The sequence below is a fragment of the Ahaetulla prasina genome, chromosome 5, assembly GCF_028640845.1.
Source record: "Ahaetulla prasina isolate Xishuangbanna chromosome 5, ASM2864084v1, whole genome shotgun sequence".
Classification (NCBI taxonomy): domain Eukaryota; kingdom Metazoa; phylum Chordata; class Lepidosauria; order Squamata; family Colubridae; genus Ahaetulla; species Ahaetulla prasina.
The window spans coordinates 2920037-2945800 of NC_080543.1; the positions used below are offsets into that span (position 1 = coordinate 2920037).

The 25764-nt window shown below is 43.1% G+C and overlaps 1 protein-coding gene across 3 annotated transcripts; it reads right to left on the reverse strand.

The window, feature by feature from the left end:
- MRPL48 (mitochondrial ribosomal protein L48) lies at window positions 1-24890 on the reverse strand. Of its 3 annotated transcripts, XM_058185400.1 has the most exons (8): window positions 24734-24890; window positions 21655-21707; window positions 20885-20928; window positions 8742-8827; window positions 5524-5696; window positions 2845-2947; window positions 1418-1507; window positions 1-387 (listed from the first exon to the last, which is right to left on the reverse strand). In XM_058185400.1, exons 1-8 carry the CDS (start codon window positions 24761-24763, stop codon window positions 313-315), a joined length of 654 nt encoding a protein of 217 aa, XP_058041383.1. In that variant the 5' UTR covers window positions 24764-24890; the 3' UTR covers window positions 1-312. The 3 variants fall into 3 exon arrangements, with proteins under 3 accessions (XP_058041383.1, XP_058041384.1, XP_058041385.1); XM_058185401.1 differs by lacking the exons at window positions 20885-20928; window positions 21655-21707; window positions 24734-24890 and adding an exon at window positions 11048-13121; XM_058185402.1 differs by lacking the exons at window positions 20885-20928; window positions 21655-21707; window positions 24734-24890 and adding an exon at window positions 10495-10819.
- Between the last annotated feature and the right edge of the window lie 874 nt (window positions 24891-25764).

Sequence of the window (25764 nt, forward strand, 5' to 3'; positions counted from 1 at the left end):
TTGGATTTTCCATGCTTTTTATTTTTTTAAAGAATCGCATTTAAAAAGCATCTTTCGGGAGGTGCAAGCGGCCAGGTTGTGGTTGTAGGATGGGACAGTTATGGGACAGAACCAAGCTTGTTTGCGCTCTTTTTATGCTCCCCAGCCTGGCCCTCAAGTTTTTGTAGTTATGGGGAATTCTTTGAGTTGGAAGTCCACCCACGTCGACTGGCTGGAGAATTTGGGGAGTTGGAAGTCCACCTGTGCTGGCTGAGGAACCCCGGAAGGATGTCTCAGAAGGGATGAAAAGCGTAATCGACCACCGGCCCCGTCTCACTGCAGTCTGGCCCGAAGTTCATCCAGTTCTGGCCGGACCTTCAACCGAATTCTGAAATCTTCCTCCGTGTGCTGAAGGAAAGAAACAAGCCGGACGTTCAGATCTTAAAACAATGCAGAATTATGGTTGCTTGAGAAAAGCATCTTTCGGGAGGTTGAGAAAGTTGCAAAGCCTTCGTACCCGAGAAGTTTTCGCACATCTAAGCCAGGGGTCTCCCAACCTGGCAACTTTTAAGACTTGTGGACTTTTAACTCCCAGAATTCCTCAGCCGGCAAAGCTGAAGTCCCACAAGTCTTAAAAGGTGCCAAGTTTGGAGATCCCTGATCTAAGCCAACAGCTCCCAACTTTTGCAAGCTTGGCTCAGCATGGGAAGAGGGGAATTGGACCATGCGAGCAGCAGGCCAGCACACACGTGCAAACATGCAGTCCTTGTGTGAGTGGCGGGCCAGCGCACAAATACGCAGCTCAGCGCGAGCGGCAAGTTGGTGCACACTTGTGCTCCAGCCAGCCACTTGTGCAATCCAATTCGGAATAGGCCACGGGCCCGGTAGTGAGCCGTGGCCCTGGGGTTTGGGAGACCCGACCGAAGTGTTTATCAGACCCTGAGGCTGGATTTGTGCATGACACTTGGCTAAAAAAATAAATGAATGAAACAATCTTATAACTCTAGCTTTTAACTTGGTTTATGTCGGGGGTTTATCAGAATGCGGTCCGGAGAATTTGAGGGTTCCTTGAGAAATTAATGACGCTCCCTGAGGGGTTTGTTTATGCACACCTAATTTTATATCCTTCCAGCTTTCAAGCACTGATGACATAACCTAGTCAGGTAATGAAACGTCTGAAAGAAAACAAGCAAGCTCAGAGAGCACCAAGAGAGCACCACAATCTTCTTTCTCCTCCTTCTCCTCCACAAACCCCACTCCCTTCTAGCACTGATGATGTTCCCTAGTTGGGTCATGAAACGTCTGCAAGAAAACCACCAAGCTCAGAGAGTACCAAGGACTCCACAGTTGTTCTCCTCCTCCTCTTTTAAGTTATTGAGGTTAAAATTTATTGATTATTTTATTCTCAATTTAAATGTTTCAGTTAGAACTGACATACCTCTTTCACTAATAGATGGACTCCTTCGGGCAGGTTATTCTGAATAATTTCCAAGAAAATAGGACTAAAGGTGGCCGTCAGTTGTTTAATCTGGAGGAACGGAGAAGAATCATTTTTTCCAGAGGAAAAGAGAAAACAAATTACCAACGTTCGATGTATTACCGTGACCTATTGATTTATCTATTTTGTTTTATGCCGCCTGAAGATTTCCCACACTGTTTCAAAAGATAAACTTGTACAAAAATTAACCTAAACCTAACCCACCAGAATGTCATAAAAATAATAAAACAATATATAGTCCTCGACTGACTACCATTTGTTAAGTGACCACTGGAAGTTAAAACAGCCCTGAAAAAAAAAAAGCCTCGACTTGTGACGAGTCCTCACACTTATGGCCATATCACCACGGTCATGGGATAAAAATTTGGGTGCTTGGCGATTTAGGACAGTTGCAATGTTTCCGGATTTGTGTGATAGCCGTTTGGGATCTTCCTAGTCCGCTTCCAATAAGCAAAGCAGATTCGCTTAAAGACCGTGTGATTCACTTAACAACACCCGGGATTCACTTAACAGTGGCAAAAAAGTCATATAAGTAAGTCAGTTGGGTACAACTTACTTAACAGCTATCAATATTTTTCTTTCTTTTTTCCCTTTTCCCTCCAACTTTTCATTTCCCTTTTCCTTCCCTTATTTTCCCGCAGTTTTCTTCTGTAGTTTTGTATTTTATATTATAAACTTAATAAAAAGGAAGGTCGCTAAAACTTTGAAATCGGGTCACAAGTAGCTTTTGGGGTGGGGTCGGCCATAACTTCGAACCATCACTAATTAAGTCATTAAGCGAGGACCACCTGTAAAGATGCCCTCGATTTGCAGCTCTCAAACTGAGGTGGGGTCTCGTGTTTTTGGGGCGCTAACTCAGCCTTTCAAGAAAGACTCAATGCTCTCGCTATGCCGTCATTCAGCAGATTTCCAAGAAAAAGCTGCAGAACCGACAGCCATCCTGACGTCGTACTTACAGGTAGTCCTTGGCTTCCATTTAGTGACCGTTCAAAGTTACGACAGAGCTGAAAAAAGTGACTTTTAACAATTTTTTTTTTACCACTGCAGCATCCCCATGATCACGCGATCAAAACTTCGGACGCTTGGCAGCTGGTTCCCATTTATGACAAGTCGCTGCGTCTGGCGTTACATGATCCACTCTTGCGACCTTCTGACTAGCAAAGTTGACGGGGGAAGCCAGATTGGCTTAACGACCGTTTAGTTACTCACTAAACAACAGTGATTCATTTGAGAGCTCTCGCCAGGAAGGTCGTAAAACGGGGCAAGACTCGCTTAAAGACTGTCTCGCTTTTAGCGACAGGAATTTGGGGCTCCGTCAGTCGAGGACGGCCTGCATTTTGGAAAACAAACCCAGAAAGGCAACCTACCTGAACGACACGCTGGTGGCTTGTAAGGTGGCCGTCCAGGCGCACTTTGCTGCCGTGTTCCCCGGTCAACACCAGCTCTGTGGTCTTAGTGGGCATAGCATAGCTGGGGAAAGAGCCAGCAGAGAGGGAGGCGGAAAGTATTATCTTGTCTCTCTTGACTGCATAACCATTAGTCGGAAATGGTATCTTATTAGTAGTGTCTTAGTATTAGTCGGCATGCAACGACATTTCATTTTAATATATGCCGAGTAGTGTACATTCAAAGGGACAATAAAGTTACTATTCTATTCTATTCTATTCTTTTTTCTATTCTATTCTATTTTCTATTCTAGTCTATTCTTTTGTTTTTTCTATTCTATTTTATTCTGTTCTGTTCTATTCTATTCCCTATTCTATATTCAATTCTAATCTTTATTCTGTTCTATTCTATTCTATTCTTTTTTCTATTCTAGTCTATTCTATTCTTTTTTCTATTCTATTCTATTTTCTATTCTAGTCTATTCTTTTGTTTTTTCTATTCTATTTTATTCTGTTCTATTCTATTCTATTCTATTCTTTTGTTTTTTCTATTCTATTTTATTCTGTTCTGTTCTATTCAGTTCTGTTCTATTCTTTTTTCTATTCTAGTCTATTCTATTCTTTTTTCTATTCTATTCTATTCTATTCTATTCTATACTATTCTATTTTCTATTCTATTCTTTTGTTTTTTCTATTCTATTCTATTCTATTCTATTTTCTATTCTATTCTTTTGTTTTTTCTATTCTATTTTATTCTGTTCTGTTCTATTCTGTTCTGTTCTATTCTATTCCCTATTCTATATTCAATTCTAATTTTTATTCTGTTCTATTCTATTCTATTCTATTCTATTCTATTCTATTCTATTCTATTTTCTATTCTATTCTTTTGTTTTTTCTATTCTATTTTATTCTGTTCTGTTCTATTCTGTTCTGTTCTATTCTATTCCCTATTCTATATTCATTTCTAATTTTTATTCCTATTCTATTCTATTCTATTCTATTCTATTCTATTCTATTCTATTCTATTCTTCTCTTCTCTTCTCCACTCTATTCGGTTTCCTCCTTGAGCAGGGGGTTAGAATAGAACAGAGTAACAGAGTTGGAAGGGACCTTGGAGGCCTTCTAGTCCAACCCCCTGCCCAGTCAGCAAACCCTACACCACTTCAGACAAATGGTTATCCAACATTTTCTTAAATTTTTCCAGTGTTGGAGCATTCACAACTTCTGCAGGCAAGTTGTTCCACTGATTAATTGTTTTAACTGTCAGGAAATTTCTCCTTAGTTCTAAGTTGCTTCTCTCCTTGATTAGTTTCCACCCATTGCTTCTTGTTCTACCCTCAGGTGCTTCGGAGAACAGCTTGACTCCCTCTTCTTTGTGGCAGCCCCTGAGATATTGGAAGACTGCTATCATGTCTCCCCAAGTTCTTCTCTTCACTAGACTAGCCATGCCCAGTTCCTGCAACCGTTCTTCATATGTTTGAGCCTCCAGTCCCCTAATCATTTTGGTTGCTCTTCTCTGCATTCCTTCCAGAGTCTCAACATCTTTTTATATGCTTTGTTGCTTTTCCATAGCTTTATGTATATCGGTAAGAGCCTCTCTTGAATAGAGCATATACAAGACAAATAGGTTTCTGCCTTCTGAATCCCATCCAAATATTGGTCCAAAATATTTGGTGGAGGAAAAGCCATAAGGGAATGGAGCTCCCCACTCTCCACTACTTAGTGCAGAGGTCTTCAAACTTGGCAGTTTTAAGACTTGTGGATTTCAACTCCCAGAATTCTCTGTGAATTCTCTGTGAATTCTCCACAAGTCTTAAAGCTGCCAAATTTGAAGACCTCTGCCTTAGTGTATTCTTGGGTTCGAAGTGTGTGCGTATGTTGTGTTGGCTGAAGATCCTGAGCTTTTCCAATATTCTTGCAACGTCTGGGATAACAACGTTGCTTTGTTTATTGTTCTCTTTGTTGTCTGTTATGGAGCAGCTCCTGTAGGGACTTTTTTGAGATTTGATGAAGAATAATGGTTTGGAGACATCCTAAATCTCTTAATCTCAAAACCATTATCCTTCATTAAATCTCAAAAAAGATATTAAGATAATCTCTTAATAGGGACGTTCAGTGGCTAAGAAGTTGAGCTTGTCGATCGAAAGGCCGGCAGTTCAGCGGTTCGAATCCCTAGTGCTGCCGTATAACGGGGTGAGCTCCCGTTCCTTGTCCCAGCTTCTGCCAACCTAGCAGTTCGAAAGCAGGTAAAAAATGCAGGTAGAAAAATAGGGACCACCTTTGGCGGGAAGGGAAGAGAGTTCCATGCGCCTTTGGCGTTGAGTCATGCCGGCCACATGACCACGGAGACGTCTTCGGACAGCGCTGGCTCTTCGGCTTTGAAACGGAGATGAGCACCGCCCCCTAGAGTCGGGAACGACTAGCGCATATGTGCGAGGGGAACCTTTACCTTTAATCACTTAATAGATTATTTCAGTATATTTCACAATTTCTAAAATCAGAAGAAATTTCAAAAGAAAAGCTTGTGTGTTCGCTATTTATTAGGGCATTTCCTTACTAGGAGGTTGGCCCCGCAGCTAATTTTGCAAGGATTTCTTCATGGCAGGTAGCTTTCTCAGCTGCTCAGCTTCCGGCTACGTACGGTTGCTAAGTGAGTCTTACCTTTCGACCACGTTGACGGACAGCTTGTTGCAGAGCCGATGGACATACTGAGCGTAGTGCTCGACCAGACAGACGTCATAGCCCGTCATCACGATGTTTAAGGTGCCATACTGGTGCTCTGTGCCAGGGTCGATCTCCTTCATCTCCACGTGATTCTTCCTTTTTGGAGGGGCCTGGAGAAAACGACAGCGTGGTTCATTGGTGGTTCATTAAATTTATACAGGTAGTCCTCGACTTATCATAGTTCGTTATGCGCCGCGGTGGCGCAGTGGTGAGAGTGCAGTACTGCAGGCTCCTTCTGCTAACTGCCGGCTGCCTGCAATTTGGCAGTTCAAATCTCACCAGGCTCAAGGTTGACTCAGCCTTCCGTCCTTCCCAGGTGGGTAGAATGAGGGCCCAGATTGTTGGGGGGCAAGAGGCTGACTCTGTAAATTGCTTGGAGAGGGAGGGAAGGAAGGAAGGAAGGAAGGAGCTGTGGTGGCACAGTGATTAGAATGCAGTATTGCAGGTTAATTCACTGCTCACTGCCAGGAGTTCGATCCTGACCAGCTCAAGGTTGACTCAGCCTTCCGTCCTTCCCAGGTGGGTAGAATGAGGGCCCAGATTGTTGGGGGGCAAGAGGCTGACTCTGTAAACCGCTTAGAGCGGGCTGGAAAGGACTGCGAAGTGGTATACAAGTCTTAAGTGCTATTGCCCTTCCCTTTCCTTTCCTTTGTGGCGCAGTGGTTAGAGTGCTGTACTGCAGGCTCCTTCTGCTAACTGCCAGTTGCCTGCAATTTGGCAGTTCGAATCCCACCAGGCTCAAGGTAGACTCAGCCTACTATCCTTCCAAAATGGGTAAAATGAGGACCCAGATTGTTGGGGGCGATAGGCTGATTCTGTAAACCGCTTAGTGAGGGCTGGAAAGCATTGTAACATGGCAACAGACTCACTGAACCTCTGTCTTGCTTAGCAACAAAAAAATTTGGCTCGATTGTGGTTGTAAGTCCGGGACGACCTGTATGCTGCCCATCTCACTGTTTTAAGATCTGGAAGCTCTTGTCAAACTCTACTGATCTTTTCTTAGCTCAAAACTTAAGACTTATATGCAGAGTCACCATCAGGACTCAAAAGTCTGAATTGACGTCTCTGCCTACGGGGATAGAATCTAATTCACAATCTACAGTTAGTCCTCAACTTACAACCACAATGGAGCCCAAAATTAGCCCGCTGCTAAGCAAGAGAGATGTTAAGTGAGCTTCGCTCCACTTGATGGCTTTGCTTGCCACAGTTGTTAAGCGAACCACTGCAGCTCTTCAGTGAGTAACACGGTTGCTAAGTAATTCTGATATCCTCTGTTGATTTTATTTGTCAGAAGGTCGCAAAAGAGGGTTGCATGGTCGCAAAAAGGGATCACATGACCTCAGGATATTGGTCACAAATATGAGTCAGTTGCCAAGCATCTGAATTTTGATCATGAAAACCGTCATAAGTACATGCCAGTGGACAACAGTCTGAATTCTGATCACGTGATCCTGGGGATGCTGCAACAGTTGTGTCAAAAAACGCCCTAAATCAGGAGTCTGGAAACTTGGCTCTTTTAAGGCTTGTGGACTTCAACTCCCAGAGTTCCTCAGCCAGCTCTGCTCTAACTTTAAGGCTTGTGGACTTCAACTCCCAGAGTTCCTCAGCCAGCTCTGCTCTAACTTTAAGGCTTGTGGACTTCAACTCCCAGAATTCCTCAGCCAGCAAAGCTTTGCTGGCTGAGGAACTCTGGGAGTTGAAGCCCACAAGTCTTAAAAGAGCCAAGTTTGCAGACCCCCTGGCCTAAATCACTTTTCTCAGGGCTGTTGTAACTACGAACAATCCCTTAAAACGAATAGTTGTAAGCCGAGATCACTCTAATAAAAAGGAGAAGAAATTCAACAACTCTGAAATGTCGATTGTTAAAATGCAAGAAATTTCAAATCCCTGCCATGGCTTTGCTGAGCGACCCACACGCAGGTAGCCCTCGACTTACAACAGTTCGTTTAGTGACCGTTCAAAGTTCACAAGGCACGGGAAAAAAAGGGACTTGTGACCGTTTTTTCCACAGTTACGACCTTTGCAGGGTCACGCGATCCAAATTCGAATGCTTGGCACCTGGTTCATATTTATGACGGTCGCAAGTGTCCCGGGGTCACGCCATCTCCCTTTTGCGACCTTCTGACAAACAAAATCAATGAGGGGAGCCGGATTCGCTTAACGACCGTGTGACTAACTTATCAACTGCCGTGATTCCCTTGACAACATTGGCAAGAAAGGTCACTAAATGGGGTAAAACTCACCGAGCAAAGCGTCTCGCTTAACCACGGACATTTTGGGCTCAATTGTGGTCATAAGTCGAGGACTGCCTGTAATAGCCCCCCCCCCACTTTCTAATCCAGAGAATCCTCAGCTGATCGTCACGTCCCTCTAGAAATTTCTTTTTAAGAAGCGACATAATCAACAAAGCCCCTTTCTAGACCGGGATGCCCTATGCACGGTCACTCACGCTCTCGTGACGTCCCGTCTGGACTACTGCAATGCTCTCTACATGGGGCTCCCCTTGAGGGGCATCCGGAGGCTCCAGTTAGTTCAGAACGCGGCTGCGCGGGTGATAGAGGGAGCCCCTCGTGGCTCCTGTGTGACACCCCTCCTGCGCAGACTGCACTGGCTACCTGTGGCCTTCCGGGTGCGCTTCAAGGTGCTGGTGACAATCTTTAAAGCGCTCCATGGCATAGGGCCGGGCTATTTATGGGACCGCCTGCTGCTACCGAATACCTCTCACTGACCCGTGCGCTCTCACAGAGAGGGACTCCTCAGGGTGCCATCGGCTAGGCAGTGCCGGCTGGCGACGCCCAGGCAAAGGGCCTTCTCTGTGGGGGCTTCCACCCTCTGGAACGAACTTCCCCCAGGTCTTCGTCAGCTTCCTGACCTCCGAACCTTCCGCCGCAAGCTTAAAACACATCTATTTATCTGCGCAGGACTGGATTAGATTTTAAATTTATATTGGTTTTAAATGGTTTATTATGTATATTGTGATTTTAATAATTCGGCCATTTTTAATAAGTTTTTTAACTGTTGTTTTATTTTGTATTTATATGTATATTTTTATTTTGGCTGTGAACCGCCCTGAGTCCCTAGGGAGATAGGGCGGTATAAAAATTCGAAAAATAAATAAATAAATAAATAAAAAGCGAAAGATTTCTAATGCTCACCTCCGGTGGGAGAAGATGTCTATACCGGCCGATACCATGAGTAGGCATGGATCTGTAGTCTCTTTGGAAACTCTGCTGCAGGCTGCCTTTAAAAGAGGAAATAAAAAAATAATAATAATACAGAAAACTTTGAAGGTTTAGACCAGAGGTTTTCAAAGTTGGCAGCTTTAAGACTTGTGGACTTCAACTCCCAGAATTCTCTGCCTAAGCAGGACTAGAAGGCCTCCAAGGTCCCTTTCAACTCTGTTGTTGTTGTTGTTGTTGTTGTTAAGTCCACAAGTCTGAAAGCTGCCAAGTTTGGGGACCCCTGGTCTAGATCATACCTGGGCCTTATCCAGCCCTTTGGCTGTTCCTGTCCGGTCTGAATGAGGTCAATTGGAAATTAAAAATCAAAAGAGGGCTATGAAAATATTTACAGACCAGGGGTGAAATCCAGCAGGTTCTGAAGAACTGGTAGCAGAAATTTTGAGTAGTTTGGAGAAGCAGCAAATGCCACCTCTGGCTGGCCCCAGAGTGGGGTGGGAATGGAGATTTTGCAGCATCCTTCCCCTGCCATGCCCACCAAGCCACGCCTGGTAGTAAAAAAAATTGAATGTCACCACTGCTACAGACCCCTCACATCCTGGACATAAACTGTTTCAACTTCTACCCTCAAAACGACGCTATAGAGCACTGCACACCAGAACAACTAGACACAAGAACAGTTTTTCCCCTATGCATCACTCTGCTAAACCACCAATTCCCACAACACTGTCAAACTACTACTAAGACTGTATTACTATTATTATTCTCCTCTTTCCTATTACCCTTCCCCTTCTACTTATGACTTTAACCTTGTGGCGTGTATCTTTACGATTTATACTGTTTTATAAATCAGTAAAAAATACTGTTTTATTTGCTTTCCTAATATGATTTGATTGCTTATTTGATATCCTATGACTATCACTAAGTGTTGTATCTTATGATTCTTGATGAACGTATTTCTATGTGTGCTCAGAGCTTCTGCAACGGAGACAAATTCCTTGTGCGTCCAATCACACTTGGCCAATAAAGAATATTCTATTCCACAAAAATGTAAATAAATGATACGCTATGCACGCAATACAGCTGCATTGCTTTTATTTTGAAGGGGACTATTTTTTAAAATTTATGTTAGGTGCGTGCATTTGTTCCTTCATAGCTTAGGGAAGGGAAAAAGGTGGAGAGATGAAGGGAAAAAAGAAAGAAAAACCATTGACTTCCAATTTGTTTTGATGCTATAGAACATATAGAAACAATATAGAAAGATGCTATAGAAAGCTTTGCTGGCTGAGGAATTCTGGGAGTTGAAGTCCACAAGCCTTAAAGTTGCCAAGGTTGGAGACCCCTGCTATAGAATAAGATAATGGCATGAAACCTCAAATTTTTACTTCTAGAATAGAAGGGGTATTGGTCTTACCTCCCACGCTCCTTCTTGGTGTGCCGAGAGCGAATGTAGAAATGGGGTTAACTCTGCCTTCCTGCTCTTTAGATTGAGTCTGTCAATCTTTCTTAGCCACGCCTCCCGCGCCTGCATCTCCAGTTTTGATAAAGGCGTAATGATTTGACTTGAACGTGTTTTTTGGATCTGACTTGGCCACTCCTGGACTCTGGGCCAGACGGCCGCCAGGGTGGGGTTCGATTCTCTCTCAGCACACCGAGAAGGAGGGTGTCAGGGAAGACAAAGGCCCCTTCTCCATTGTGCTGAACAGAGAAGCCAAGGAATGGGACATACCAGAGGTGGGTATCAGCAGTTTTTGGAGAACCGGTAGCGGAAATTTTGAGTAGCTCGGAGAACCGGTAGTAAAAATTCTGACTGGCCCCGCCCCCATCTATTCTCTGCCTTCGGAGTCCCAGCTGATCGGGAGGAAATGGAGATTTTACAGTAATCTTCCCTTGCCACGCCCAAGCCACACCCACCAAGCAATGCCACGCCCACAGAACCAGTAGTAAAAATTCTGACTGGCCCCGCCCCCATCTATTCTCTGCCTTCGGAGTCCCAGCTGATCGGGAGGAAATGGGGATTTTGCAGTAACCTTCCCCTGCCACACCCAACAAGCCACACCCACAGAACCGGTAGTAAAATTTCTGACTGGCCCCGCCCCCATCTATTCTCTGCCTCCTGAGTCCCAGCTGATCGGGAGGAAATGGGGATTTTGCAGTAACCTTCCCCTGGAGTGGGGTGGGAATGGAGATTTTACAGTATCCTTCCCCTGCCATGCCCACCAAGCCACGCCCACCAAGCCACACCCACAGAACCGGTAGTAAAAAAAAAAATTGAAACCCACCACTGGGACATACCAAAGCCGGGCACGTCGTAAGGCTGGGCAGGAGCCTGGGCCAGAGTCCCCGAGTCTGCGGACACCTTCTGGAGAACTCGTCTGCCGAAGGCCGCTTCGGCGGAAGCGAAGGCATCCAGCTTATAATGCCGTACAAACGGGGATGGTGGTCCACGCTGCTGTAGTGGCCGCGTTTCAAGTGGAGTGAGCTGTCACTCGCCAAGGCAACGGAGGAGGCTGAAGTTCGTATGATTTGGCGATGCTTGCCCGTATCCGCTGGCCTATGGTTGGTGCTGTGACTCTATTACCCAACGTGGAGGGTTGAAACGACACGAACTAGGACTCCGCTCTCCGAAAGGAAGTTGTCCTCTTGATATAGATGCAGAGAGCCCCGGGTGTGCCATTTCCTCTCAGGCGCATAAGTCGGACTAGGGCAGAAGTCTAGTAAAATCAGTTCTTGCGCCCTGTAAAATAAGGACTTGACTGTGGGTAGGAAACGAAGAGTCCAAACGCAGAATAACTCTTGTTGGGATGGGGGGAAAAAACCATAGATCCTCCTTACTGAGAGGGCTGCTAACTCGGAGATGCCGCCTCGGCGAGGTGATAGCCACGAGAAAGGAGACCTTGCAGGTGAGGAAACGAAGGCTGGAGGAGTGCAAAGGTTCGAAGGGTGTAGAAGGCAGTGTTGTGGTCCGCCAGCAGCCTGCGGAGCTGGCAGCGGAATCGGACAGTGAGGAGGCTGGGGAGGACGATGGGTCAGTCCTGGAGTCAGGGGAAGGCCCTGAAGAGGGCTCTGTGTCGGAGGCAGAGGTGGGGCCAGGGCCCTCTGGGAGCGATGCGCAGACTCTGTAGCCTCCAGAGACGGACAGCAGAGAGGCAGGGGAACAAGAGGAGCCTGTTCCTAGTGCGTGCATGCGAAGAGCTGCCAGAAGGCAAGAGCAGTTGAAGCAAAAAGGACGACTCGGGAGTAAGGCCAGGAGATGATTGGCCCCTCTCAGAAGACTTAAAAGAGAAGCAACGAGCCGTTGGGTTCTTTGTGGAAAAGCAAAGTTGAATCCCCTTGTTTCTTTTCAGCGTCTCTTGAACTTTGTGGGGGCTTTGCCAGGAAAAGCCTTTGGCAGGTTGCCAACGACAACAAAGGTTGGTGATAAGGCTGAAGGACTGTTTGGGAAGAATTTGTTTGTTGTTGTTGTTGTTGTTGTTGAATTTATATCCCGCCCTTCTCCGAAGACTCAGGGCGGCTTACAATGTGTTAAGCAATAGTCTTCATCCATTTGTATATTATATACAAAGTCAACTTAATTGCCCCCAACAATCTGGGTCCTCATTTTACCTACCTTATAAAGGATGGAAGGCTGAGTCAACCTTGGGCCTGGTGGGACTTGAACCTGCAGTAATTGCAAGCAGCTGTGTTAATAACAGACAGACTTAGTCCGTTGAGCCACCAGAGTTTTGGACTAAAACAGCTGAGAATTAATTCATTCTCAGCTGTTTTAATAAAACAAGTTTGTTCAGGACCGAATTGTGTTTGGTAATCACTATTTGAGCCTTGGTCACCACAGATAAGAGACTGGAGAATTGTAGGTAGTTCCCAGGTGGGATATCGGTGTATCGTCAAAGGCTTTAAGATAGTCACACCTGTTGTGGCCTGCCAGTGACCAGTGGAGCTGGCAGCAGATTCAGAGAGTTAGGAGGTTGGGAAGGAACATGGGCCAGTCCTGGAGTCTGGGGAAGACTCTGATGAGTCTGTGTTGGAAGCAGAGATGGGGTCAGGGCTGTCTTGACAGTTGTCAGCTGCCTTCGGAGTCAGACATCAGTGAGGCAGACGAACAGTTGGACCCTGTTCCAAGTGTGCGCATGCGCAGAGTTGCCAGACGAAGGGAACAGCTGAGGAACAAGGGTCGACTTGGGAGTAAGGAGACAGGTGGACGATGAAGGGCTCCTCCCATAGGAATAAAAGAGGAGCGAGAGGAGAGGGGTGTTTGCAAGAGACAAATCATTCCTGCATTCTTGCCAAGTAGCCTGATAAAAGTCAGTAATTGTGAACTATCTTGAAAGACTGTGGGAGAGGAAAGACTTGGCTGGGAGAGGAATTCACTGTAAATTAAAGGGGTTTATTGGAACGAGGAGTTTGCATCGCGGTTTCGGGATGCCGAGATCACAGCAGCGCCTCTGATAAACATGCGCACAATTGGGTTCTGTGTGAGGGACCCCAGTTTCCCATAAGATAACACGGACGACAAGGCGGCCACTTGTGTGCGTATCGTATCGGGCGATAGGCCTTCGTCTAGTCCATCCTGTAGGAAGCTCAGGACTTGGGCCAACGAGACTGAGAGGGGATCGATAGAGGCCTTGGAGCACCAGGCGCAGAAGGTTACCCAGATGGAATCGTAAATCCTGTTGGTGTATGGACTCGTCGCGGCTAGAATGGTCTTTATCACCTGGTCAGACAAGTTGGCCAGCTTCAGAGCCCTCAGCTCAAGTGCCAAACGGTTAGTCGGATCTATCGCGTCGCTGGGTGGAGGAGGATTCCCTGACTGAGGGGGATCTTGTCTGGTGGGCTCCTCTAGGGTCTGGACACTGATAGGTTGACTAGATTGGCGAAGCGTGGCCCCCTGGGCCAGTGGGGAGCCAAGAGTAGGATCTCTGCTCTCTCTGCCAGTACGTTCCCGATTACCCCTGGGATGAGGGGAAGCGGACAAAAGGCGTAGAGCAGCCCCCACGGTCATGGAAGGCAGACTGCGCTGACCACATCCGCCCCTGGTGTTGCGAACCGGGCACAGAACCTGGGTAGGTGGCTGTTTGACGGGGTGGTGCACAGGTCTAGGATTGGATGGCGAAACCTTTCGGACAGTGTCTCGAACAGGTCGGGGTGGAGGCCGGAAATAAGGGCCTGGAACCGCCGGAGGGCTCAGCGGGCTGCTTTGAGCCCTAGTCCGCTCACGTTGTTTCGCAAGCCCTCCTGTGACCACTCGCCTTGTGCCATTTGTGTCTCCACGGGAGCGCCGACTTCCGTTGCCTCGAAACGGCTGGGGGCTGGGGGCAGATAAGCCCAAGGCCGGATCCGACGTGGCAAGCGTGGCCTTGGCTTTGGAGAGAAGCGGCTTAAACAAGGCAGGGTTGAAGAGTCTTTTGAAGCCTGCGGGGTCTGAAGCCGCTCCATCGGTCTCAAAGAGCTTTAACTCTTTTCGTTCCTTGTCGCCCGGGTGGGATTTTCGGCCGTGTTTGGAAGAGGAGGCCGGGTAACGAGGCCTGGCAAGAACAGGTAAGTCCTTTCGGTTACGGGATGCAGTAGGCTGCCCCTGGCGTAAGGTGTGGTTAGGGGCTGGGAACGCTGCCTGCCAGTATTGTTGCACGTTTGCAACGATGGCCTGAGTAATAGCCTCCGAGATCTTTTGTTGCAGTTCTGGGGAAATGCGTAGCTCCTGCTTCTCTCTTGGGCGGAGTCCTGCCGCCGTAGGGGTGAAGGTAGCCTCAGGCTTTGCCTTCTTAGGAGCCGGCTCCTCCGGTGGGGGTAGATTTAGAGTGGAAGGAAGGATCAGCTCCTTGTGGTCTATCATTGCAAGCTGTGGCTGAGGTGGTTGTTCTCTGGCGCCATCCGGCGACCAAGATTGGGTAGTCGTCTCCGTTAGAGGTTGTAAGGGCTGCGGCGGAAAAGCGTGGGAACTGTCAGGCTCGGCCACTAGGGGGCCCCTCTTGCCTGCCTTGCTCTGCCTCCCATTCGGATCAGCGCATTGTTTTACCGTTGCAAGCTGTGGCTGAGGTGGTTGTTCTCTGGCGCCATCTGGTGACCAAGATTGGGTAGTCGTCTCCGTTAGAGGTTGTAAGGGCTGCGGCGGAAAAGCGTGGGAACTGTCAGGCTCGGCCACTAGGGGGCCCCTCTTGCCTGCCTTGCTCTGCCTCCCATTCGGATCAGCGCATTGTTTTACCATTGCAAGCTGTGGCTGAGGTGGTTGTTCTCTGGCGCCATCTGGTGACCAAGACTGGGTAGCCGTCTCCGTTAGAGGTTGTAATGGCTGCGTCGGAAAAGCCTGGGAAGTGCCAGGCTCGGCCACTAGAGGGCCCCTCTTGCCTGCCTTGCTCTGCCTCCCATTCGGATCAGCGCATTGTTTTACCATTGCAAGCTGTGGCTGAGGTGGTTGTTCTCTGGCGCCATCTGGTGACCGAGATTGGGTACTCGTCTCAGTTAGAGGTTGTAACGGCTGCGGCGGAAAAGCCTGGGAAGTGCCAGGCTCGGCCACTAGGGGGCCCCTCTTGCCTGCCTTGCTCTGCCTCCCTTTCGGCCTTTTGGCGGCGCATGCGCGCGTCCTTCTCCTGGGCCTTCCTGCAGGACGGTGCCTTTGCACCGATTTGGGCTGCTGCAATTGCCGTTTGGGGCGTGGAGGAGCCTCCCTTGGCAGCCTGCGGCTGGGGCCTGCTGAATGCAGCCCTTCCCCACTCACCTTGCCCATTTCTGGGATGGGGGAGAGGCAGACAGGTGCTCACCCTCCTCCTCCTCCTCCTCCTTGCAGTGGTGCTGGTGTTGGGGGGGGGGTCTTAAATTCTGTCCTCTGAGGTTTGAAAAAATCAGGAGTCGAGGACAAAGGAAAACCCGCCTGCCTTGCAGAGCTGAGTCAGACTCAAAAGGAGGGGAAGGAGACACCAGAGGCGTGGCTACAAAGATTTAACAAGCAGGAAGGCAGAGTTAACCCATTCCTTTCCTGGGATTCCCATCAGCACACTCGGAGAATAACAAAAGAATTGGAAGGGACCTTGGAGGTCTTCTAGTCCAACCCCCTGCTCAGGCAGGAGACTGTTTTTTGTTTTTTTTTCCAGACAAAGGGTTATCTAGTCTCTTCTTAAAAACCTCCAGGGTTGGGAGCATTTGTGACTTCTGGAGGCAAGTTGCTCCACTGGTTAATTGTGCTAACTGCCGGGGAAATTTCTCCTTAGTTCTAAGCTGCTTCTCTCCTGGATTAGAATAGAATAGAATAGAATAGAATAGAAATATGAATAAAATAGAATAGAATAGAATAAAAAATAAGAATAGAATAGAATAAGAAATATGAATAAAATAGAATAGAATAAGAAATAAGAATAGAATAAGAAATATGAATAAAATAGAATAGAATAGAATAAGAAATAAGAATAAAATAGGAAATAAGAATAAAATAGAATAGAATAGAATAAAAAATAAGAATAGAATAGAATAGAAATATGAATAAAATAGAATAGAATAGAATAAGAAATAAGAATAGAATAGGAAATATGAATAAAATAGAATAGAATAGAATAAGAAATAAGAATAAAATAGGAAATAAGAATAAAATAGAATAGAATAGAATAAAAAATAAGAATAGAATAGAATAGAATAAGAAATATGAATAAAATAGAATAGAATAGAATAAGAAATAAGAATAGAATAAGAAATATGAATAAAATAGAATAGAATAGAATAAGAAATAAGAATAAAATAGGAAATAAGAATAAAATAGAATAGAATAGAATAAAAAATAAGAATAGAATAGAATAGAATAAGAAATATGAATAAAATAGAATAGAATAAGAAATAAGAATAGAATAGAAATATGAATAAAATAGAATAGAATAGAATAAAAAATAAGAATAGAATAGAATAAGAAATATGAATAAAATAGAATAGAATAAGAAATAAGAATAGAATAAGAAATATGAATAAAATAGAATAGAATAAGAAATAAGAATAAAATAGGAAATAAGAATAAAATAGAATAGAATAGAATAAAAAATAAGAATAGAATAGAATAGAATAAGAAATATGAATAAAATAGAATAGAATAGAATAAGAAATAAGAATAGAATAGGAAATATGAATAAAATAGAATAGAATAGAATAAAAAATAAGAATAGAATAGAATAGAAATATGAATAAAATAGAATAAAAAATAAGAATAGAATAGAATAAGAAATATGAATAAAATAGAATAGAATAAGAAATAAGAATAGAATAAGAAATATGAATAAAATAGAATAGAATAAGAAATAAGAATAGAATAGGAAATATGAATAAAATAGAATAGAATAGAATAAAAAATAAGAATAGAATAGAATAGAATAAGAAATATGAATAAAATAGAATAGAACAGAATAAGAAATTAGAATAGAATAGGAAATATGAATAAAATAGAATAGAATAGAATAAAAAATAAGAATAGAATAGAATAAGAAATATGAATAAAATAGAATAGAATAAGAAATAAGAATAGAATAGGAAATATGAATAAAATAGAATAGAATAGAATAAAAAATAAGAATAGAATAGAATAGAATAAGAAATATGAATAAAATAGAATAGAACAGAATAAGAAATTTAGAATAGAATAGAATAGAATAGAATAGAATAGAATAGAATAGAATTTATTGGCCAAGTGTGATTGGAAACACAAGGAGTTTGTTTTGGTGCATATGCTCTCAATGTACATAAAAAAGAAAAAAGAAAATAAAATACTTTCATCAAAGGTACAACATTTACAACACAAATGATGGTCATAGGTTGCAATTTAACCCTTAATGATCGTTTCCACCTGTTACTTCTTCTCCTGCCTTTAGGTGCTTTGGAGCAGGGATCTCCAACCTTGGTCCCTTTAAGACTTGTGGACTGCAACTCCCAGAGTTCCTCAGCCAGCTTTGCTGCCTGAGGGACTCTGGGAGTTGAAGTCCACAAGTTTTAAAGGGACCAAGGTTGGAGATCCCTGCTTTGGAGAATAGAATAGAATTTTTTATTGGCCAAGTGTGATTGGACACACAAGGAATTTGTCTTGGTGCATATGCTCTCAGTGTACATAAAAGAAAAGATATGTTCATCAAGGTACAACATTTACAACACAATTGATGTTCAATATATCAATATAAATCAAAAGGATTGCCAACAACAAGTTATAGTCATACAGTCATAAGTGGAAAGAGATTGGTGATGGGAACGATGAGAAGATTAATAGTAGTGCAGATTTAGTAAATAGTCTGACAGTGTTGATGGAATTATTTGTTTAGCAGAGTGATGGCCTTCGGGGAAAAACTGTTCTTGTGTCTAGTTGTTCTGGTGTGCAGTGCTCTATAGCGTCATTTTGAGGGTAGGAGTTGAAACAGTTTATGTCCAGGATGCAATTATTATTATTATTAGCAGAGTGATGGCCTTCGGGAAAAAACTGTTCTTGTGTCTAGTTGTTCTGGTGTGCAGTGCTCTATAGCGTCGTTTTGAGGGTAGGAGTTGAAACAGTTTATGTCCAGGATGCGAGGGATCTGCAAATATTTTCACGGCTCTCTTCTTGATTCGTGCAGTATACAGGTCCTCAATGGAAGGCAAGTTGGTAGCAATTATTTTTTCTGCAGTTCTAATTATCCTCTGAAGTTTCATAGTTCCCATCACCAATCTCTTTCCACTTATGACTGTATGACTATAACTTGTTGCTGGCAATCCTTATGATTTATATTGATATATTGATCATCAATTGTGTTGTAAATGTTGTACCTTGATGAACGTATCTTTTCTTTTATGTACACTGAGAGCATATGCACCAAGACAAATTCCTTGTGTGTCCAATCACACTTGGCCAATAAAATTCTATTCTATTCTATTCTATTCTATTCTATTCTATTCTATTATTATATATCCTAGCCTTATATACTAACAACAAACATATCTAATCAGCAAGAGCCAAAATCAAGGTTTCATTTTTTTTCCATCTCAAGCACAAAGCTCAGAAGCGGTTTCCAAGTAGAAACAAAAGTAAGTGCGTTTTTTTTTCTCCTTCAATAAAAACAGTCAATTTCACCATCTCTGCTAACTCCATCAGCTTCTGCAGCCATTCCTCCATTGTGGGAATCCGATTATCCTTCCATTTCTGTGCATAAAGTGATCTTGCTGCCATCGACATACATAACATCAAAGTTGCAAATTTTCCTCCCAAATCTTTTCCCATTAACACACACACACCCCCAAAAGCCTCTCTGGTTTTATCTTTACTTTCACTTTAAGAATCCTCTGCATTAAGATGTGAATCCTACTCCAATATTTTTTTGCTTTTTCGCATGTCCACCGTATGTGATTAAAAAGTCCCTTCTTTATTTTTATATTTCCAACATTCATTTGAGATATCTTTAAAGTTTTTTGAAAAGTCATCCAGTGTTAGATATACCAGCAATACATCATCTTATAAAAATTTTCTTTTAAATAATAATTTAGTGTACATTTTAGACCTTTCGTCTAAGGGGACAGACCAGGGAAGTCTGGTAGAACTAAGGAGAAATTTCCTGACAGTTAGAACAATTAATCAGTGGAACAATTTGCCTCCAGAAGTTGTAAATGCTCCGATACTGGAAGGTTTTAAGAAGATGTTGAATAACCTTTTGTCTGAAGTGGTGTAGGGTTTCTTGCCTGGGCAGGGGGTTGGACTTGAAGACCTCCAAGGTCCCTCCCAACTCTGTTATCCTGTAGTTCTGTTAAGCACCCTGCTCCTTCCTCTCTTGCTTTCTCCATTGGTTACATAGCAAGCCTGCTGCAGCCATGTCTCTCTGCCCCTTCCCTTGTTGGAAATAGACAGGGGAGAGAGAAGAGGGGAGGGGGCAAGGTTTGAAACAGCCCCATTCCCTTTTCCAAACTAAAAACCCTGCTTCCTGCGCTGCGAGGCCTGAGGGCTTCTTCCATGTGGAAGAAGAAAAGGGCCTGCTTAAGGGGCGTGCCTAAGAGCACCAGCATGCCTACTGTTCCTGTCCTAATGTTCCTTTTGGTTGTATTCAATTTGTGTGGTTATTTCATGCTTATATTATATATATTGTTGTGTTTGACAAAATAAATAAATAAAAATGAATAAATTTATTTATTTATTTACTTACTTACTTATTTATCACATTTCTATACTGCCCTTCTCCGAAGACTCAGGGCGGTTTACAGCCAAGATAAAATCGCCCAGAAACAAACGTTAAGAACATTATTAAAAATCTAATTCAAAATTTGGCCCAATAATTTAAAACTAATAAAATATAAAATAAACCCTAATAAAACCACCCATGTTAAAATTGCGATTAGGCCAAATAAAAATGAATAGCTCTATGTTCTATGTTTATTTTTTATTTATTTATTTATTTTGTCACAACAATATATGTAGGTATCATACAAAAAGTTTATATAGTATATAAACACATATATGAGTAAATATAAGGAGGTATAAGCATATATATATATTTATATATATATATAGGAAGAAGAAAAGAAAAACGATAGGACAGGAACGGTAGGCACGTTTGTGCGCTTATGCACGCCCCTTACGGTCCTCTTAGGAATGGGGTGAGGTCAATAGTAGAAAGTTTTTGGTTAAAGCTTTTAGGATTATGAGAAGAGACCACAGAGTCAGGTAAAGTATTCCAAGCACTGATGATTCTGTTACAGAAGTCATATTTTCTGCAATCTAGATTAAAGCAGTTGACATTAAGTTTAAATCTATTGGTTACTCTAGTATTATTGCAATTAAAGCTGAAGTAGTCTTTAACAGGAAGGACATTACAATAGATGATTCTATGAGTTAAACTTAGGTCTTGTCGAAGGCGACGGAGTTCCAAGTTTTCTAACCCGAGGATTTCAAGTCTGGTGTTCTAGTTTCATAATGGGAAAATGACTGGGGAAAGGCCTATTCTATGGCCAACTGTTTTTGACAAAATGGGATGAATATAACATCCTCTCATTTATTTATTTATTGGATTTATTTGCTGCCCATCTCGTAGCAAATTATTCTGGGTAGCAAATTCATCATACCACAGCGTGGCCCCAAAGACGGTCCTCTTTCCCAGGTTAAACTATGATAATGATTTAAAAAGCAAACAAAATCTTCTTACCTATAGAACAGATTGGATCCCCTCTGGATGATTTGAATGCAAGGCTAAAAAGCAAACAGACAGATAAATCTTTATTATGCTTGGACAGCACGTACTTCCACGGGATAAAAATTTTCACAGCTCTCTTGCGGTTCTCCAATTAAAAAATGAATTAGAATGCAAAGCTCCTGGTCCAATGGGCAATGCTGCAAATCTGTATAAAGAGTGCAAGCGATAAAGCCAAAGAGAACAATCCTGCATTAATTTATTTGTCCTTTCAAAATGTGTCCTGTCACACGACTCCCCGTTTATAATATTTACAATAAGGTTGAGCATCTGAAATCTTCCTGTCCTTTTAGCGATATCTTCCATCAGGATGCAAAACAAGATACAGACAGCAGTCGGTTAACTGGGGCCTGAATGTCTGTTGTTAAGCAAGGCAGTTGTTTAATAGGTGATGCCCAATTTTACGACTTTTGCCATTGTTGTTAAGCAATCGCTGCAGATGCTAAGTGGATCAGGGTTTGCTAAGCAAATCCAGTTTCCTAGTTGAGTTTCCTTGTTAGAAGCTGTCTGGGAAGCTTGCAAACGATGTTCAGATGACTCTGGGACATTGTGACCATCATAAATAGATGCTGATTATAAAGCTCCCAAATCTTAATGAAGTGGCCATGGGGGTGCTAAGATGATCATAAGTGTGAGTACCAATCATAGGTCACTTCCTTCAAGGCCATGGTAACTTCAAACAATAGCAATACAAATGGTTGTTAAGGATTATCTGGGTACCTTACCTGAAAAAACCAGATCCTTGCTTTAAAACAGATTCCTTTCCTAGGGACAACACCTGCAGGAAGAAAGTTAAATCATCAGTTACCGAAATAAGAAAAACATACCGAGCCCTTTCCAAACTACAAGGTTACTCCTTAGTGACTTTCGCAATTGATTGTGTAAGCCCAAAAAGCTGTTTGCAAGAAACCATAGTATGGCTGATGTTCTACATTTCTCTTTCTGCTTCGTTTCTCTCATTTCTAGGCAAATATTTCAACAGTGCAATATTTAGGGGGATGGGGAACACCCATCGTAACTATAAATTCATTCTTGATGTTGTACTCTTGTCCTAAAATGTATGATACACATATCCTTAGGTCAATATGGTAGTCCTTGACTTACAACCATTCGTTTAGTGATCGTTCAAAGTTACAACGGCACTGAAAAAAGTGACTTATGACACTTAACAATTGTTGCAACATCCCTGTGGTCATGTGATCAAAATTTGGATGCTTGGCAACTGACATTTATGATGGTTGCACTATGCCAGGGTCACGTCTTTTGAGACCTTCTGACACGGAAAGTCAATGAGAAAGCTACATTCATTTTACAATTGTGCTGCTGACTTAACTGCAGTGATTGACTTAACAACTGGGTCAAAGCTTACTTAACTACCTCGCTTAACAACAGGAATTTTGACTTCAATTGTGGTTGTAATTCGAGGACTACCCAGGGGTGAAATCCAACAGGTTCTAACAGGTTCTGGAGAATTGGTAGCAGAAATTTTGAGTAGTTCGGAGAGCTGGCAAATACCACCTCTGGCTGGCCCCAGAGTGGGGTGGGAATGAAGATTTTGCAATATCCTTCTCCTGCCATGCCTACCAAGCCACGCCCACAGAACCGGTAGGGAAAAATTTTGAATTTCACCCCTGGGACTACCTGCATACTACCCGTGCCATTGTTTTGGGGCTCAATTGTGGTCTAAATCAAGGATTGCCACTGGCTCTTGAGTGTCCAGACACTAGATTTACATTTTAAAAAGAAATTAAATGGCTTAGAAAGGTATAAACAAACAATTGGAACTTATCCACTGGGGGAATGGAGCATTTTTAGGAAGAAAATACAGATAGTCCTCGACTTATGACCACAATTGAGCCCAAACTTTATGTTGCTAAGTGAGAAGTTTGTTAAGTGAGTTTTGTCCCATTTTACAACTTTTCTTGCCACCGTTGCAAAGTGAATCGCTGCAGTTGTTAAATTAGTCACACGGTTGTTAAGTGAATCTAGTTTCCCCGTTTACTTTGCTTGCCAGAAGACTGCAAAAGGGGATCACGTGACACACACACACACACCCCGGGACACTGCAACCGTCGTAAGTACATGCCAGTTGCCAAGCGTCTGAATTTTTATCATGTAACCCACAGAGATGCTGCAACGGTTGTGTGAAAAACGGTCATAACTCACTTTTTTCAGTGCCTTTCTAACTTTGATCACTAAATAAACTCTTGTAAAAGTCGAGAACTGCCAGTAGCAATTGCCAGTAGCAATAATTCCCATCATCAATCTCTTTCCATTTATGACTGTATGACTATAACTTGTTGCTGGCAATCCTTATGATTTATATTGATATATTGATCATCAATTGTGTTGTAAATGTTGTACCTTGATGAACGTATCTTTTCTTTTATGTACACTGAGAGCATATGCACCAAGACAAATTCCTTGTGTGTCCAATCACACTTGGCCAATAAAAAATTCTATTCTATTCTATTCTATTCTATTCTATTCTATTCTATTCTATTCTATTCTATTCTATTCTTGGGGTAAGGGGGGAAATGTTATTTAGAATAGAATAGAATAGAATAGAATAGAATAGAATAGAATAGAATAGAATAGAATAGAATTTATTGGCCAAGTGTGATTGGACACACAAGGAATTTGTCTTGGTGAATAAGCTCTCAGTGTACATAAAAGAAAAGATATATTCATCAAGAATTCTAAGGTACAACTCTTAATGATAGTCATCGGGTACAAATAAGCAATCAGGAAACAATATCAATAAAATTCATAAGGATACAAGCAACATCACAGTCATACAGTCATAAGTGGGAAGAGATGGGTGATGGGAACAATGAGAAGATTAATATATAAATACGATTAATAAATAATAAATAAATAAATAAATAAATAATAGTAGTGCAGATTTAGTAAATAGTTTGACAGTGTTGAGGGAATTATTTGTTTAGCAGAGTGATGGCCTTCGGGAAAAAACTGTTCTTGTGTCTAGTTGTTCTGGTGTGCAGTGCTCTATAGCGTCGTTTTGAGGGTAGGAGTTGAAACAGTTTATGTCCAGGATGCGAGGGATCTGCAAATATTTTCACGGCCCTCTTCTTGATTCGTGCAGTATACAGGTCCTCAATGGAAGGCAGGTTGGTAGCCATTATTTTTTCTGCTGTTCTAATTATCCTCTGAAGTCTGTGTTTTTCTTCTTGGGTTGCAGAACCGAACAAGACAGTTATAGAGGTGCAGATGACAGATGATTTATAAACAATAAGAAAAGCAGGATAAAAATCAAAAGAAATGGGAGAAGTGTATTAAATCCCAACTAAATAAAGCAGAAAGGGCAAAAGGAGAGATATGTAATTACACTCCTATTTTTTTGGGGGGGGGGAATGTCCCCATTATAAATGTTTGGATAAACTAAAAGTAGCATCTATATATAGGTCAGGGGTCTCCAACCTTGGTCCCTTTAAGACTTGTGGACTTCAACTCCCAGAGTCCCTCAGCCAGCAAAGCTGGCTGAGGAACTCTGGGAGTTGCAGTCCACAAGTCTTAAAGGGACCAAGGCTGGAAACCCCTGATATAGATAATAATTCCCCAATTCTCCATGCACTCGCTCGGTTCCCTCCCCCCTCTTTCCATCCACCCTCGTTCTCCCACTTAAGGACCCCCCAGTTGGGCTGGCTGCGCATGATGGGACCTGGAATCCCACCCATTCCAAGTACAGCCGGTTGAAGGAGGCATAGAAGGATAGGGAAAGGTACCCGGGGGGCGGGGGTGGAGATTCGGGAAAGGGGAGCCTCCCCCCCACAAGATACTTACTTTCCCCAAGGCCGCGCTCATGATCCTCATCGACGCCCCCGACCCTCCAGGCGGTAACCACGGCAACGAGCGGGTGGGGGGGGTATTAAAGCACGAATCCGAATAGGTCACCCTAATGCGTTCCCCCCGCAGGTCCCCGGTCCGTCACTAAAATGGTTCCCGCTTATTCCCTGTTCCGCGGATTTCAAGTTCCGCGGCGAGTTTGTTCTGCCGCCGCCAATCAGGAGCCTCCTTTCCGCAGTGGCTGTTTTGATTGGCTAAGAAAAGGAGCCTAGAGAGACAAACGGGAAGAGGTGACTTGCAGGCTTCTTTTTCTAAGGTTTGGAATTTGTAGGGTTTAGAATTAAAATTAGAATTAATTAGAATGGGAATGGGAATGGGAATGGGAATAGAATTTGAATTTGTTTTAGAAAGAGGAATTGAATTTGAATTACAATTATAATTTGAATTAGAATTCTTTGTTGGCCAAGTGAGAACTTTTGACAGTGAGAACTGGACATGGAACCACTGATTGGTTCAAAACTGGGAAAGGAGTCTGGCAAGGCTGCATACTGTCGCCCTACCTATTTAATTTATCTGCAGAGCACATCATGAGAAAAGTGGGGCTAGATCAGTGGTGGGATTCAAGTAATTTAACAACTGGTTCTCTGCCCTAATGATTTCTTCCAACAACCAGTTTGCCAAACTGATCAGAAAGTTAACAACCGGTTCTCCCGAAGTGGTGCGAACTGGCTGAATCCCACCACTGGGCTAGATGAATCACAAACTGGAATTAAGATTGCCGGGAGAAATATCAACAACCTCAGAGATGCAGATGATACCACTCTAATGGCAGAAAGCGAAGAGGAACTAAAGAGCCTCTTGATACAGGTGAAGGAGAGTGCAAAAGTTGGCTTGAAACTCAACATTAAGAAAACTAACATCATGGCATCCGGCCTTCTCAATTCCTGGTAAATAGATGGGGAAGAAATGGAGGTAGTGACAGATTTTATTTTCCTGGGCTCCAAGATCACTGCAGATGAGGACTACAG